Raw genomic sequence first — 15,465 nt, forward strand, 5'->3', positions numbered from 1 at the left:
TGAACATTATATGAGGTTCAATAGAAAAGAATTTGAAGCTACTGCACTGTTCAACGAAAAACTATGCACTGTCTTGCAGTGCTCTTCCAAAATTGGCTGTTTGATCAGTGGTTGCTTAGGTCGTATTATGATCTGGGAGTTTAATGGATTTCTCACATGGGTGAGTCCAATTGTTGATAAGTACGCATTTATCACTCATGCAGTACTTCTTGAACCCACCGACGACCCCAAGCCCTTTTGTTTTTTATGGGCCGCTTATCAGGTAAACATCTTTTTTTTCTCCTTCAATTATGTAACTCGATATTCACAAATCAATTTTAAAATACATGTTTTTAGGGTAGTAAAGTAAACTCAAGTATTTGTAATATGTAGTGCACTAGTGCTACGCATGTATATGTTAATGTTTAAAAACAAGATAAACGATGAATTTGGTGAAAACCCGACTTTGTATTTTAACTTGAAGCCAGACGCAAGTCTAAGATTTGAGATCGAACTAGAAAAAAACGAAAAAGTCCACAGTCTCGCTATAATTGAACGAGTCAATCGCGACGCGTCGGATTTACGGTCCCGCCGAGGCGAGGAGTCCTTATTACTTATCGGGACTCAAGAGAGATCCCTGCTTTTTGATTTGAATCGATGGTACGAAGAACAAATGCCATCTACAGTTGCTGGATGCCGAAACCCCAACAATATTTTGGCTTGTTACAAAGCACGACAAGAGAAACCTTCACGAGACAAAAAACTATGTTGTTCGTACAAGCCTAAGACGTTGCAAGAGTTTGCAAAAAAAGTTCCACACTCCCCAGAGGAATTTTTTTGCCCTAATTCTTTGAGTTTGGAGTGGATCGATTTATCGGAGAAAAATTTAGTGTTCTGGCACACCCGAGGGGTGCAGTCAGAGCTACTACGAGAGATCACCACAGCTGGACCCATTGTACTAATCATGCCTAACGAAATCTACCGTAGGTGTCTCCTTGTAGGCCTTATACCTTTTGATTGTGTCATTCCAGATTATAGTGTAAAAGTAGAACAAAAACTAGCTCGAGAAATGGTGCTGTCGTTATGCCTAGATCAACGGTGTGCCAATTTCTTACTGCGCTGTGCCATAGAGTGGTCAGATGGCAGTGCAGAGTATCTATACTTAAAGTTTCTGAGGTGGAGTATCCGACGTGGATCTGAAATCAAGTTGTTTGATCAGTCGGGTGTCAATATGGACGAGTCTGAGTTAAAAACGTTACATAACTGTGTTCAGCAACTCGAATGTTTGAAGACCGTTATATCAAAATTACCCAATACTGAAATCGATTTAACTAAACACAAAAGGACCCTTAAAAAAATAGCAGCCTATTTTCAAGTTGTGTTGTGGTTTTATGATGTCGGCCTGTTGCCGGAAATGCAAAACATCGACGAAAGCGATGACGTGCAAATTTCAGCGCTTACGAAAATTCAGTATCCAAGAAATAAGCTTGTAGAGTCTTACAAGAAAAAAAGACGAGACGCTTGTACGAAGGACAATAAGGAAAATGATGTTTTATTCATTGATCAATTGATTGCCAGAAATTGTTCACCACTCAAAGTGCAATGGAAAGAAGAGTCAGACAGTGAGTGTCCTAGTCAAGATGGTCTTTATCCTCCTCCATCGCTGCAATCTTTGCTTAGGAGTTTTTTAACTGACTGCTATTGCGAAGAAAAAAGTGACGAAGAGGAGGATAAAGATGGTCAATTACCTGAAACGTACACTAAACACTGCATCATCTTTTACTTGCTCATGGACCTGTGCATGATTCTCAAAGACTCAAATTCAGCAGTCGATCAACTTATGAAGTATCCCGCAGCTTTTAAGTTGAGTCCTAGTATTATTAAACTCATCCGAGCTTTTTAGCTTCTCGATCACGAGGATTACGATGGCTTTTTCAACATCATGACAAGCCAAATTGTTTCCAGCAATGACATCGAAGACTGCCAGCATGAACTCGCTATAAATTCACTTTTAAAAAACAATCAACACAAATTAGGTACGTTTTCAAATTTTAAAAATATGTAACATACATTCGCAAGCTGTCAATTAATTTTTTTTCATCATTTCTTTTTTAACAGCTCTAAATTATCTGCTCATTATTAAACCACCAGTGATATCGTCCGATCATCGGCGCATAATGATCGATCTGGCGGTGGAACAGGGTCATCTACTGTTAGCATTCCATGCACGACCGCCATCGGATTGCGGACCGTTACTCACGAGTTTCTTCCGCTCATGTGAAAAACATGGAAAGCTCAGAAAAATTTTGCAACTTCCCTTAAACCCGGAAGAAGAGAAAGCCTTTGACAATTATCTCAAAGAAAATTATAATGACAAAACTAGATTGATCCACTACTTGCTGACGAACCGCCACGTAGAAGCCAGCCACATTTTTTCTGTAAAAAAAAACTTTAACCCACATCAATCAATTGATGAGGAAATAAACTTTAACTCAACCGTTTGGAATTTACTAAATTTGGTTCACAAAAACGTACCCGAAATCTCAAAACGTTTTGCAAACAGCTGGAGAAAAAATACCTCGACATCGGCCAAGGGACGACGATTTTCACCATATCCCATTATAAGTAACAACAATGAGTCACGTAGATTTCACCATAAACCAATGTCTCAATCTAGAGACATTGATGGTGATGTTTACAACTTGGCAGTAGAAAAGACACTTGAGACGTGTCGCAAGCCCAATCGAGATGGGCTTGGACCATTAAATTATACGCCTTTTCTAACTGCGCCATGCGCAACAATTAATGCTCAACCAAAGTTTGCTACTCAAATAAATAACAAGAGTGATACACATTATGTTGTATACCCAAAACGGAAGATCTTCACGAGAAAGACGGCTTTAAAAATGGTAATTGAGCCTGATGATGAAATAGTCAAAAAGCGGCGAAAACTTAACAACCAATCCAGGGACTCAACATTGAATGGTTGTATACTTTATCTACATATATATATATATATATATATATATATATATATATATATATATATATATATATATATATATATTTGTGAACCTCGTTTTATTATAATTTTAATGTATTCGTTCAATTGCTTGTTTTAGATTTGGATCAATCGGGATCATCTGACTGTAGGCTTAGCATGACTAAAATATGCAGCACACCACTTGTGCAACGGAAAGAGAATGAAAAAATAAACAAATTGGATACTCAAACGCCGCAATCAATCCTCAGAATTCAGTGCAAGTCTCGTGCGCCTAGTTATGATTTTACTGAGGTGAGCTAAATGTATAAGGTCAAAAAATATGTAAAAGGATTTATAAGGCCGCATATGTATATAAAATGATTTAATAAATTAACTTATAAATTAATTAAAGGATAATGTGAACGATGAAGCAGATACCCCAAAAAAACATTTGGTAGCTAGTGGTTTTAAGTCATTACGACGAATCCATTTTAACATGGACAGATTGAGCGAAAGTGATGATTCAAACTCATTTGCTAATGATGAAAATCGTAACAAAGAGGAAACTATGGGTGATATTCAAAATATTAGTGAAGAATCCCAGTAAGTTATTAACAACTATATAAACATCTATATAAAATAAATTTATTTTTACGGAGTATATAAAAAATTTTCAGGCTAGAAGAAACTTGCTGTATTCCACAGTTGACTAAAAAGTCATTTAGAGACAAAACAATTTTAACGGACTCGAGTATGGTCGACTTCGCTGAATCTCGGCCGGGACCAAGTTTACAAATGAGTAATAGTAATCACTCTCGTGAATGTAGTGAAAAATCGTCCAACAAAAGTGATTTGTGTAGCGAATCAACCACAAACGTGTGTGAACAGGTACTTTAACATACTTGCAATCTCAATCCAGACAATAACTTTCAATTACTAATTTTTTTTTTTTTTTTTTTTTTTTTTTTTTTTTTTTTTTTTTGTAGGAAACTTCTAAAGTGGATATAAAAATGTCGCCCGCTTCACTAACTCGTAAATCCAAATCTTTTTATATATCTTCGGTTCTTTCTTCTGATACGAGCATGGAAACTTCACAATTAAAAGTACTATCTACGTTGCACAATGTTGAACATGATAAAAGTGAAAGTGAAAAATCAGTAGAACAGTCTGAAGAAGATACACAAGTTAAAACGAAGTTTACTGAAAATGAGTTTGATGAAGAATGTTTTTTAGATATGGATCAAGAAGAAGAAGAAAAATATCAAGAAGATTATAATGTAGAGGGTGGTCTACAGGAGGACTATGAAAAACTGAGTTCTTCAAATACATTCTTCAATACGGATGCACACAAAGACAATCAGCAGCTAGAAAATTTGGAAAAAGAGCTGGATGACAGCGAAGAGAATTTCGATAAAGAATTGTTTTACAGTTTTTCAAGTTCCTTCACTGAGAAAGATGAAAATAAAGACAATCGCGCTCAGCTGAGAGATAGCCTGGTGATAATCCACAGCGAAGAACAACAAACAGATCATTCTTTTAATGAAAAGTGCTTAACTGAAAATTTGAGTCCAGTTAAAGTGAACGACAGTATTGGTTTTAGTCACACAAAACCAACTTTTATTAATAGCTAGGGTATCGCAGGCTTTCAAGAATATGAAATAACCGACGATGAGTCGAAAGATGGGCAAGAAAGTGTGTCGCAGTTTATTGTAGAAATGATGCCAAAAACTGGAGTAGCACAGAAAGATGATCTTGTCCTAAGTTTTTTGAATTCTCATACTTTTGGTGAAGGAACGATACAAGCCGAAAACTTACAATCGAGATCAAGCATAGAAGAATCCAGTCAGCACCAAAGCATTGAAGAAGAATATGCAAACCCATTAAAAAATTACTTATATAAATTCGTATCGGAGGAACTAGAGATGTTATCCGAATCTAATGTAAGTAGAACTCATCAGGCCATTTTGGAACCACCGAAAAAAGCGTCTCCTCGACCTCCAATTACAAGCATCTCTACAAGCTTTGATTCTAAGGCTTGGGAGGAAAAGTCCGAAAATATTACAGACCGAAAAAAACAAAGTACATCATTACCAGAGGAAATGGAAAAAATATTGGAACATGCAAAAAAAACATCCGTTCCAGTTAAAATGAACGACAGTATTGGTTATAGTCACCCAAAACCAACTTTTATTAATAGCCAGGGTATCGCTGGCTTTCAAGAATACGAAATAACCGACGATGAGTCGAAAGATGGGCAAGAAAGTGAGTCCCAGTTTATTGTAGAAATGATGCCAGAAACTGGAGTAGCACGAAAAGATGATCTTGTCCTGAGTTTTTTGAATTCTAATACTTCTGGCGAAGGAACGATACAAGCCGAAAACGTACGATCGAGATCAAGGATAGAAGAATCCGGACAGCACCAAAGCATTGAAGAAGAGTATGCAAATCTATTAAAAAATTCATTCGTATCGGAGAAACTGACATTGTTGCTCAAACCTAATGTAAGTGGAACACATCAGGCCATTTTGAAACCACCGAAAAAAGCGTCTCCTCGACCTCCAATTAGAAGCATCTCTACAAGCTTTGATTCCAAGGCTTGGGAGGAAAAGTCCGAAAATATTACAGACCGAAAAAAACAAAGTACATTATTGCCAGAGGAAATGGAAAAAATATCGGAACATTAAAAAAAACATCCGATGTTCCAAACATATTCATCGAAAAAGTCTCATCATCGTCTGATGTTGAAGAACCTGAGGAAGATAGCAACATGTTGGCTTTACCAAACAACCCACTTATAGAGCCGACGGATGATTGTAAGGAAGAGTATTTTAGCAAATCCACTCTTACAAAACGAACTCGAGGACGACCCAAAAAAGTAATTAAATTATCAGAGTCATCAAAATCAACTACAACAATACGCACGAGGAGAGCTGGATCTTCTACCAAGGATGTAGCCCCTACAGTGAAACCCACTAGGAAAACTAGAGCTGCATCTGTTGCTAAAGAAAATGTTGATTTGAAAACTGACGAAATGGCTGAAGAACAACAAGTATCTACAGTGCGGTCGTCGAGAGCATCTAAATTTAAAAAAAATACTTCGATAGTTGCTGACAAACGCTCAAAGGCCGGATGGATATCCAAGGATGACGAACAAATCACATCTACTGAATCGGTACCTGCCAACGATGATCTGCCAATGTCTCACACTCGAAGTAGAATAGCTGAGTCCGTAGACAATGATAAAAAAGGATTGTCAAAAATAAGACCAACCAGAGCCAGGACCGTATCGAAAAATGAACAACATTCAACCACCACTAGAAAAAAAAGAGCAGGTGCGGTAGTCCAGGAAAATGATCAGGCTACACCCACAGCGAAAGAAGATAATAAACGATGTTTGAGGAAGACGCGAGCCTCATCACTGGCAAAGGAAACCAGTAACAATATCACCAATTTGAGTAACCCACCAGCCAGGGCAGAAATTATACGAGCAATCCAGACTACGAGACCTTCCAGTTCAGAGCCCACAATTCGCAGGCGTAAGTGCTCTGTCCAGTCAGAACCGGGAGACATCGAAAAAATTTTAATTGACACAAGAACTGTAAAGTCAAAGAGTAAAGCGGAAAAAAGGAATACGACAGGTCGAGGTCGCAGAGCGACTAGCGTCGATTCAATCGTGAGTGTGCCTGAAGGTAGGCGTGTAATACGCAGTTTACTCACTAAAACGATCATCAAGGAAGTTATCCCCGAAGAGCCAATATCCATGAAACAAACAAGAAAGAGAAAATATGATTCTTCTGTTACTGGTAATGAAGCTAAGAAAATACGTGATCAACTCGAGCATACTGATAGTAAAGACTATAGATTTTCGTTACCCGAAACAGTTGAAGATGTTCCGGTTATCTCTGAAGGTTTGTGGTCAAAAAAGATATATTTACCGCAACATTTAAAGTGAATAAGAATCGAATTTTGAGAAAATGAAACTTTTATTTTCAGATGTTTGTCAAACGACCACTTTCAAATTTGCACATCCGACTGGATTACAGAAGTAAGTTCCTTCAAGTAAAAAAAAAAAGAATGTTCGATGTGTAAAATTCATATGAATTTTACAGATTTCTAACGCCCATTCGCATCGATGGGGTTGAAACAACGAGTATCTTGGAGGTAGTTGATACTGGCAATGTAAAAAAACCTTGGGCCAAAATTCAACCGCGAAGCTGTTTTATAATGCCTAAAAAAGCGAAAAACAAAGAACAATGATGTGTCAATTAAATTTTTTTCATTTAATCTGTTGATATTTTGTCGTTTTTCGTTTTTTTTTTAATTTTTTTCCAAACGAGAAAGCAGATTGTAATATACTTTTGTAAATAATTGATTAATACATCATCATAGTTTTATAAAGGTTTGAGTCTAGTAATTTTTAAGCAAGTCCTAAATTCCCTTTCATACATACCACATAGATCATATCAAGCTGTTTCGTGTTCAACGAAACAACACGGCTAGGCTGATGTTCGAAATAAAAGCGAGCGGTGGTGGCCGCTCAGATGTCATTGGAACACGCAGTCGTCACCTTGGCAACGGAAAAAAATCGGCAGCTAGCGTTGTAGTTCAGGACAGTAAAAAAAGTGGTTTTCTCTCTCTCTCCATTCTCTGCAATCTTCGGATGCGCACGCTCGCTAGTTGTTCCCCAAGAATCGGGCAACATTTTTTTTCGCTCCTTGCCGTGTTTAATACGGTGGAAAGGCTACAGAAGTCGGCGCCGCTATTCGATTTCTCCTCGACACTACGCGTTTCATCTCAGTTGCCAGGAAAGGCGAGGCGCGATATTGACAGCGCAAGAGACGAGACAAGACCACCGGGAAGTTGGCTTTCAAGAATTCAAGGAGTTTGACGCCTCAGGGTTCGCAAGTCCTAATTCATATGCAAAGGGTGGCCACCCGGGTTGGGATCACAGTTCAGCTGTGCATTCAGGTAGGATCCTCCTAGTTCAAGCGCAGTCTCTTGTCGTCAGGCAAGGGCACGAGACTGCGCCTACAATGCACGACTATTTTTGCACGAGTTCTTTTCACACGAGTTTATTTACCCTTTGCACGAGTTTTGCCTAGCATGCTAGCGTCTTTTTTTCTTTCTCTCTTTCATTTTCCTGGTCTTTCTCACTCACCTTTTTTTTTTACACAGACAACTTCGAGCTGCTTTAATTAGTTGTTTTTTTTTTATTTTTCCATTTTGTAAATGTGTTGTAAAACTATTGTAAAATCAATGTTTGATTAAATATCTTAACCCCAGAACCATGTGGACTTGCGGTTAATTTGCATGCTTTAAGAGTAAGTCAGACGTAGCCTCATAAAAAATTAATTTAAAATTATCCAGGTTCTCTGAGAAAACGGGAAGCTGCGACTCGGCGAAAACACAAGCAAACAAAACATGTTAAGATCATGGAATTTAATACATATCAATCAATTGTCGTCACATGTTAAATAAATTTTTTTGACACTCAACATTCAAAGCCACTGATAATACCAGTACTTTACTTTTTTCAGGCCACAAAATACGATATTTAGTATTATTGGAATTAAGCATCCCTTGAACGCTACTTTTCAAATTCGGTATAAGAAAATAAAAATAACGTCAGCATTTCAGATCTTATCAATTAGTTCATGTAGAAATTTACCATACAATTTTATCAAAAAAGGCATATGCTACAGATTCTTTTGTCTCTTTCGTTGTTTTTTTTAACATGAAGTCTATGAAATCCGAAATAGTCATCCCATGTAATATAAATAGACAGTCACAAGAAAATAAAACAATAGCTATTGTATTAAAATTTCTCGTACTTATCGTTTTATTTTTCATCTACAATTTATGTGATAAATTAGGCAAATTCGTTATACATATCAGTTGGCGTGCAAAATAAATAACGTTTAATCGTCGATTCGACATTTCGACTAGAATGGCACAAATGTAAAACGCTCAATACATACGTGTGTATATGTATATATCAAACAATGAGAATAGTTATAAAAGCGGTTGTATACAAAAAAAAGGTCAATTACCTCCATAAGCTGAGAGAAATAACTTAAAAATACTGCAACAGGTGGAAAACAGGGAGGGATCGAACACGTTATTTATGTACAACATAAGTAGATAGTGGGAACTACCCTAATATCCAAATTAAAAAAAAAAAAAAAAAAAAAAAAACAGTTGCTCGGAATAAAAATAAGAATCGTAGCGCGCGTAGCGACCGTAGTAGTTGGCTGCATGGCCACCCTCGATGGGATTGCAGGAGAAGAGTGCGTCCCCTCGGTAACCCTCGGCGCACCTGAAAAATAAGTGATAATTTTTTGTTTTATCGATTCATCGATACCCACGTATTGAATAATTTACATAAATTTTATCACTCTTAATGTATTTTTTTTATACCTCCTTGATACTTGGCGTGTATTTCTTTTAGTATGATTAATAATACTTACTGGCACACTGCAATGTGTCTTCTAGGTGTACAATTGGCATTTAAACCGCACTCACGGCCCGTGCACGGGTTCTGACAGGCAAAGTTGATGCACGCCTGATTATCCGGGCACTCGTTGTTGGACAAGCACTCGCCCCTCTTACAACTGATAACATAATATGTCATACATCACTTAAATCAGATCAAATTGCATACAATGCAATATATATACACGCGTGTACCTGATTAGCGCGTTTCCAACATAGCCGTGGGGACACCTGCACACCGGGCGCTTCTTACCCGTGTTGTCATGGCCCGGTCGGCACTCGGCGTTGGCACCGCACGGATTCCCGCTGCACAGGTCCTCTGCAAGTCAATGAACATTGTAGCCCCAAAGAGTTATTGTTGTTATCGGGGGCATTTTGCATAATGTACGTGCTAATATTAATTTAATACACGTATGTATGTATATATTATACCATCGGTGGAGGGCCGACAGAAAACGAAGGGGTCGCCAGTTTTGTCCTTGGGACAACTGCAGACGGGCGTTACGTCGCGGAGCTCGCAATTGGCGTTGGTGCCGCAGGTGCCCTCGCAAGGATCGACGCATTTCTGATAGAGGCAGGCAGGCTTGCCGGCAGGACAGTCGGAGTGCTGGGTGCACTCGGGCTGGCAGGATATGAGCGGGTTACCCAGCCAATTCTGCAAAATGAGAAAAAAAAATTCAATGGTTATGTATTTTACGTATGTAATGTATATGTGGTTTAAAAGATGTGTATGATGATGATGACCTTGGGACAGGCGCAGTTGGCTCGGTGGTTGATGACGTTGCACTCGGCGCTCTCGGCGCATACGGAGGCGCACGGGCTCTCGCAGCGAAAGTCCTTCGAGCAGTGCTGGTGCTGGGGACAGTCAAAGTCGGACTCGCACTCGTGACGGCAGCCCTCGAGAGGACGCCCTCGGTATCCCGACAAACAAGAGCACACCGCCACGCCGTTCTTGACTTCGCACTTGGTGTTGGCCCCACAAGGATTTGGGCTCTTGCACGGCGCCTCTGTTTGGGATATCATCATGAAATTTACTTTTACGCCAGGGAGTAAATGTATGTAGTTGTTCATAACATTGAGAAAAAAAGAAAAAAAAAAGAAAAAATGTACTTGCCAGGGTCGTAGACGCAATTGTGCAGAGGATTGCCCGTGTGACCTGGAGGACAGTTGCACACCGGTATGTGGTTGATCGTCTGGCAGAGCGCGTTTGTGCCGCAGGCGTAGGTACACGGATCGATGCATCGGTTCCCGCTGCAGGTGCGGCTTCCAATGCAATCCTCGTTTACTGCAATTTCGGGGACAAAACAGATATATTATTTCTTTTATTTGCAGGATTTTTCATCCCCATTGATTCCCGTTGAAAATTTTAAAATTATATTTTAGTATTGGTAATTTAAAAAACATATACGCGCTCGGTTAATGATTGTTGATCAAAGTGACCATGCACACCTTTTATTTAATTGCACTATTTTTCTTTTTAACTCGCATTTATTTTATTTTCAGAAAAGAAACAAGTTAATCGGTATAGTAGTTGTTCGAATCGTAATAGAAGAAGATAAAAAAAATTAAATAAATTGTGAGAACTAGTCAATAACGCGATCCAGAAATGTGTGATGAAAAGATTATGAAATAAGGCTCGATGAGGAACCAAAAAAGGGGCTACGTGACCTTGCGCGTTCGCCGCGCGTAATAATATAATCGTTTGCCATGCGGTTATGGTATATACAAGTGAGCTTGATACTCCACTTGTATGTACTATATTTCCGTAAATATATATACACGCGCACACCTTTTTATGGTGACGTAAGTGCTCGATGATAGATTAGGCATTGCCAATTAAGTATGTTGCAGGTATACGAAACGTAAAAACTGACATTGTGGCTGATGATGATGATGATGATTATAATAATAATAAAAACTTACTGATGCATTCGACACGCTCGCACCTCGTAAGAGGATCGCCATCGTACAGATTCAAGCACGAACAAACCGGCCGGCCCTCGCTCATCGTACACCTGGCGTTCTGGCCGCATGTGTGGCTATCACAACTGGTTGCTGTGTGTTTGTTGAAAAACATGTATGTTCATTTTTTTTTTCTTTGCAATTTTTGTTCCCAACCCACGACATATTTCGCTTCAATTACAGAAAAAAATTTCACTTTCGTAAAAATGGTAAAAAATGGTAAAAAACGTTTCCCCACCTTATGATTAATAGAAAATGGCTCGAAACCACAAAAAAATTTAAATATCCAAATTGGAGTGGAGCACCACTTCTGCGTAATTACCGCATTTTCTAATTTTAAAATAGCAACAATTTTTTAAATTTATTTTAAGAGAAAAATATTTTTTCCTTATAACCGGCCAAGAGATTTCAAACCATTTCTATGATCCTCGAAAAAAAATTCCCCTTTTTCCGGGATTAGCGCAACGAAATACTTAGTGTGTCCAAAGTCTTGGAAAATTGTTTCTCATCGATTCAAGGTTGATAAATAAATCGGAGGTATAACAAAGGTGCACTTCATAAATAAATTTAAGTCATCGAGTAAAAACCTGTATTAAATGTATACCTCCACGTGTAAAAAATGAACCTTGTATGGGTATACACAAGTATAGTTTGAAACCAGTTGATCTTCGCCATAGAATGATGATACGTCAGAGGCCCATATATTTATACAAATAATATTAATTCGTCGTTGAAATATCTCAAAAACGAATCGGCTTGCGGGTTTTTTTTTATTTTCGATCTTTAAATATTATCTTCGCTCTTCTACGCGTATAGGGATACACTTTACTCGTAAGATTGTTTTTATTTTATCAGTTAATGCTATAGTATACATCAAAGAAAATTTTTTAACGACTGTTCCAATGAACAGATGTAAAAAATAAAATAAAATAAAATTCAGAGTTGCCGGAAAAACAAGGTATAATGATAAAATCGATTTAAAGCTTCTCCCACTAGTGTTTCTGAATTGCTACGTGTAAGAAAAACCTCCAGTCTTCGTTCGCATACGTGACGAATAATCGTTTCCTGTAACTTTGAGACTTACTCTGCCAAGTACGCGATTGAATAAGGGGTATCATGAAAATTCTTCGCTCCACTTGCTTATATATACAGTGCACACCTATTATTGCGTAATAATTAAAATGATGGACAATTACCTCGAGCACCCGATTGGTTGGGTCTTTTGCGCATTAACAGAACATCAAAAATAATAACCGTGAAAAATAAGTAATTATTTAACCGATCTATATCAATTATCGTTTGAGCGAAGATTTCAATCGCACGAGTTTTAATAGCTGAATTTTCGTGAAAAAAAATTAATTTCCTTATTTACTTAATAGTTGAATGTATAGTGTTGGGGAAAATAAAAACAACAACAAGGGCACTTACCTCCACTGAGTACCTTTGAGCCGTAAAATACGTTGCTTGCCCATGGGCAGCATCGCCACCGCCTAAGTGGCACACAGCGCGACCAGCAGAACTGTAGTCTGCATTGGCTTCATTTTGCTAGCTGTAGACCTTTTCAAAAAGCGGAGAAAAGAAAGTTGTATCATTTATCGGTTTAAAATATCGGTTTAAAATATCGGTTTTGAAAATTGAGAGATCAATAATTTATATTTTGAAGGCTCGCAATGGAAAAAGCGAATTATCGTTTTCCGCGAGGCAAACAAGATTGATCAAGTATGTACCCAGGAAAAAAAAGGCTTGGAAGCTCACTTGAAGCCGACGACTGATTTGAATGAAAAATCGGCAAGGTAAGTGTATACACAGATGTATTGATCGAAGAGCGGAGAGTACGTATAAAAGAGTATACGCGACGGTTAAACGATCCGCGCTTGGCTGGACCGCAAGGCGAACTGACTCTGAAATCGTCAAAAGCAAGTCACTAAATAATCCCATGGCTATAACGTTTAAGTTAAAAGCGATGTATATATATATATATATGCACATGTGACTACACCGATGGAATTCATGGCCAGTAAGCGCCCCGGGTTTTGCGGGGATTGGCGCTTGTGTTATTTTATTTATTTAATTAATAAACAAAGCGGCCAGTAAGCGCCCCGGGTTGTGTGGGGATTGGCGCTTGTATTATTTTATTTATTCAATTAATAAACAAAGCGGCCAGTAAGCGCCTCGGGTTGTGTGGTGATTGGCGCTTGTGTTATTTTATTTATTCAATTAAAAAACAAAGCAGCCAGTAAGTGCTCCGGGTTGTGTGGGGATTGGCGCTTGTGTTATTTTATTGTGGGGATTGGCGCTTGTGTTATTTTATTTATTCAATTAATAAACAAAGCGGCTAGTAAGCGCCCCGGGTTGTGCGGGGATTGGCGCTTGCGTTATTGTTTAATGTATTTTATTAACTAATAAAGCTTGTGATGCTGTTTTTAGGCGCGTTGGGTTATTGGGTTAAATAGCTTAGGATTAATTTATCAAGTTATGGTGTATGAAATGTTGTCGAGTTATCTGGGGTTTTGCGTCTTGCTCCATATAGCCAATTTGAATTTCCCGCAAGTTTGCCAGTCACATTTGAGAGCACATTGGGATTATGCCTCTACCACGTGACCTCAGTATGTATATGACTAATATAGATGCGAATTAACACAGGTCTTATGGGAGGAATCTTGTTTTTATTTTTTTTTCACACTTAAAAAGATATTGAGCTTTAAAAGGTTGTTAATTCCATGTTACTGACATTATGAGAGTTACGTAGTTATTTTTTTCCTTTAGTGAATTCGTTCATGAAGGTTGAAACAGCGTTTTGAACGTATACGGAGTGCCGTTTAACCCTACTTTGAGCTGTTTGTTTCAGCTGTTGCTGCTGCTGCGCCACTGCTGCTGATGCTCAGAGGTAAACAAACAGCTCAAAGTAGGGTTAAACGGCACTCCGTATACGTTCAAAACGCTGTTTCAACCTTCATGAACGAATTCACTAAAGGAAAAAAATAACTACGTAACTCTCATTATGTCAGTAACATGGAATTAACAATCTCTTTAAGCTCAATATCTTTTTCAAATAACTTGGGTTTGCCATTCGACTGCAAGGATAAGAAATTTTTTAAAATAAAATTTTGATGCATGAAAAATTACGAATGACAGTTTTTATTGAAATAAAATATTACCTTTTTACTTAACGTGTTTTTCACAAAGTGTAGTTTCATCGATCTCGTCACATAATGTAACGGACTAGCATTAAAACTGTCCAGCTTATTGATCAACGAAGCTCTTTTATGTTTCAGTAACAATTTGATTAATTTTGGTGATGAAATATAAGCTGCGTAGTGCAAGCTGGTCATGCCTTTGTTGTCCGCAATCTTGACTTTTGCTCCAGACTTCATTAAGATCTTAGGGATTTTAAGATCTTTCTTCTTCAATTCTTTTTTACCATCTGTCATTAACGTTAGGTACATATAAAATAATTGTACTGTTCAACGTTAATAAATATTATACTGAAATTATATAAAATCTTAATTTGTCTTACCTAAACAAATTTGGATCAAACTCGTCATCAAAGGGGTGCGCCCGTCCTCATCTGCAGCGTTGACGTCGTGACCAGCTTTTATAAGTGCTTTTAGTACCTTGTGGTTACCACATTCAATTGCGACGTGTAACGCTTTATGTTCACGTTTGAAATAAGCCTTCTTGTTGATACCGCTGCTGGACTGGAAAAATCACATGAAATCGTTAAAAGTTATACAGAAATATTAACAATACACATAAATGTCCCCGTACATGTATATTATAAGAATTCGTAAGCTATATAGTATGCTCATAAATACATTTATTGTAATTTTTTGAAAAATGTTAAAAAACCTAAAAAAGCTAGCGGCAAAAAGAAAACGGCTTGTATTTACCTTAGTCGCAGAATTGCCCATCGTGTTGTAACAACGAAGGTTGAACACTTTTGCTAACACAAAGATTCACTTTGATGACAAAATGAAATAATTTTAAGAGCTAAACTATTACTTAAACTTCACAGCACCACAAATCGAAGTGAATAGAACTGGATAAAG

The 15,465-nt window shown here is 37.9% G+C and overlaps 1 protein-coding gene and 1 pseudogene across 1 annotated transcript; one reads left to right on the top strand and one right to left on the bottom strand.

Moving 5' to 3' along the window:
* The first annotated feature begins 5,502 nt into the window (after positions 1-5,502).
* LOC149374184 (uncharacterized) lies at positions 5,503-7,220 on the top strand. Its single transcript, XM_089594689.1, has 3 exons — positions 5,503-6,870; positions 6,956-7,007; positions 7,072-7,220. The coding sequence occupies exons 1-3, from the start codon at positions 5,730-5,732 to the stop codon at positions 7,217-7,219; spliced, it is 1,341 nt and encodes a 446-aa protein (XP_089450815.1). The 5' UTR covers positions 5,503-5,729; the 3' UTR covers position 7,220.
* A 721-nt stretch (positions 7,221-7,941) lies between these two features.
* Positions 7,942-13,168, bottom strand: LOC149374185 (uncharacterized; annotated as a pseudogene).
* Between the last annotated feature and the right edge of the window lie 2,297 nt (positions 13,169-15,465).

Source organism: Copidosoma floridanum, unplaced genomic scaffold, assembly GCF_036245765.1.
Source record: "Copidosoma floridanum isolate Cflo_tuat_1 unplaced genomic scaffold, Cflo_Japanese_pri ptg000021l, whole genome shotgun sequence".
In the NCBI taxonomy this organism is placed as follows: domain Eukaryota; kingdom Metazoa; phylum Arthropoda; class Insecta; order Hymenoptera; family Encyrtidae; genus Copidosoma; species Copidosoma floridanum.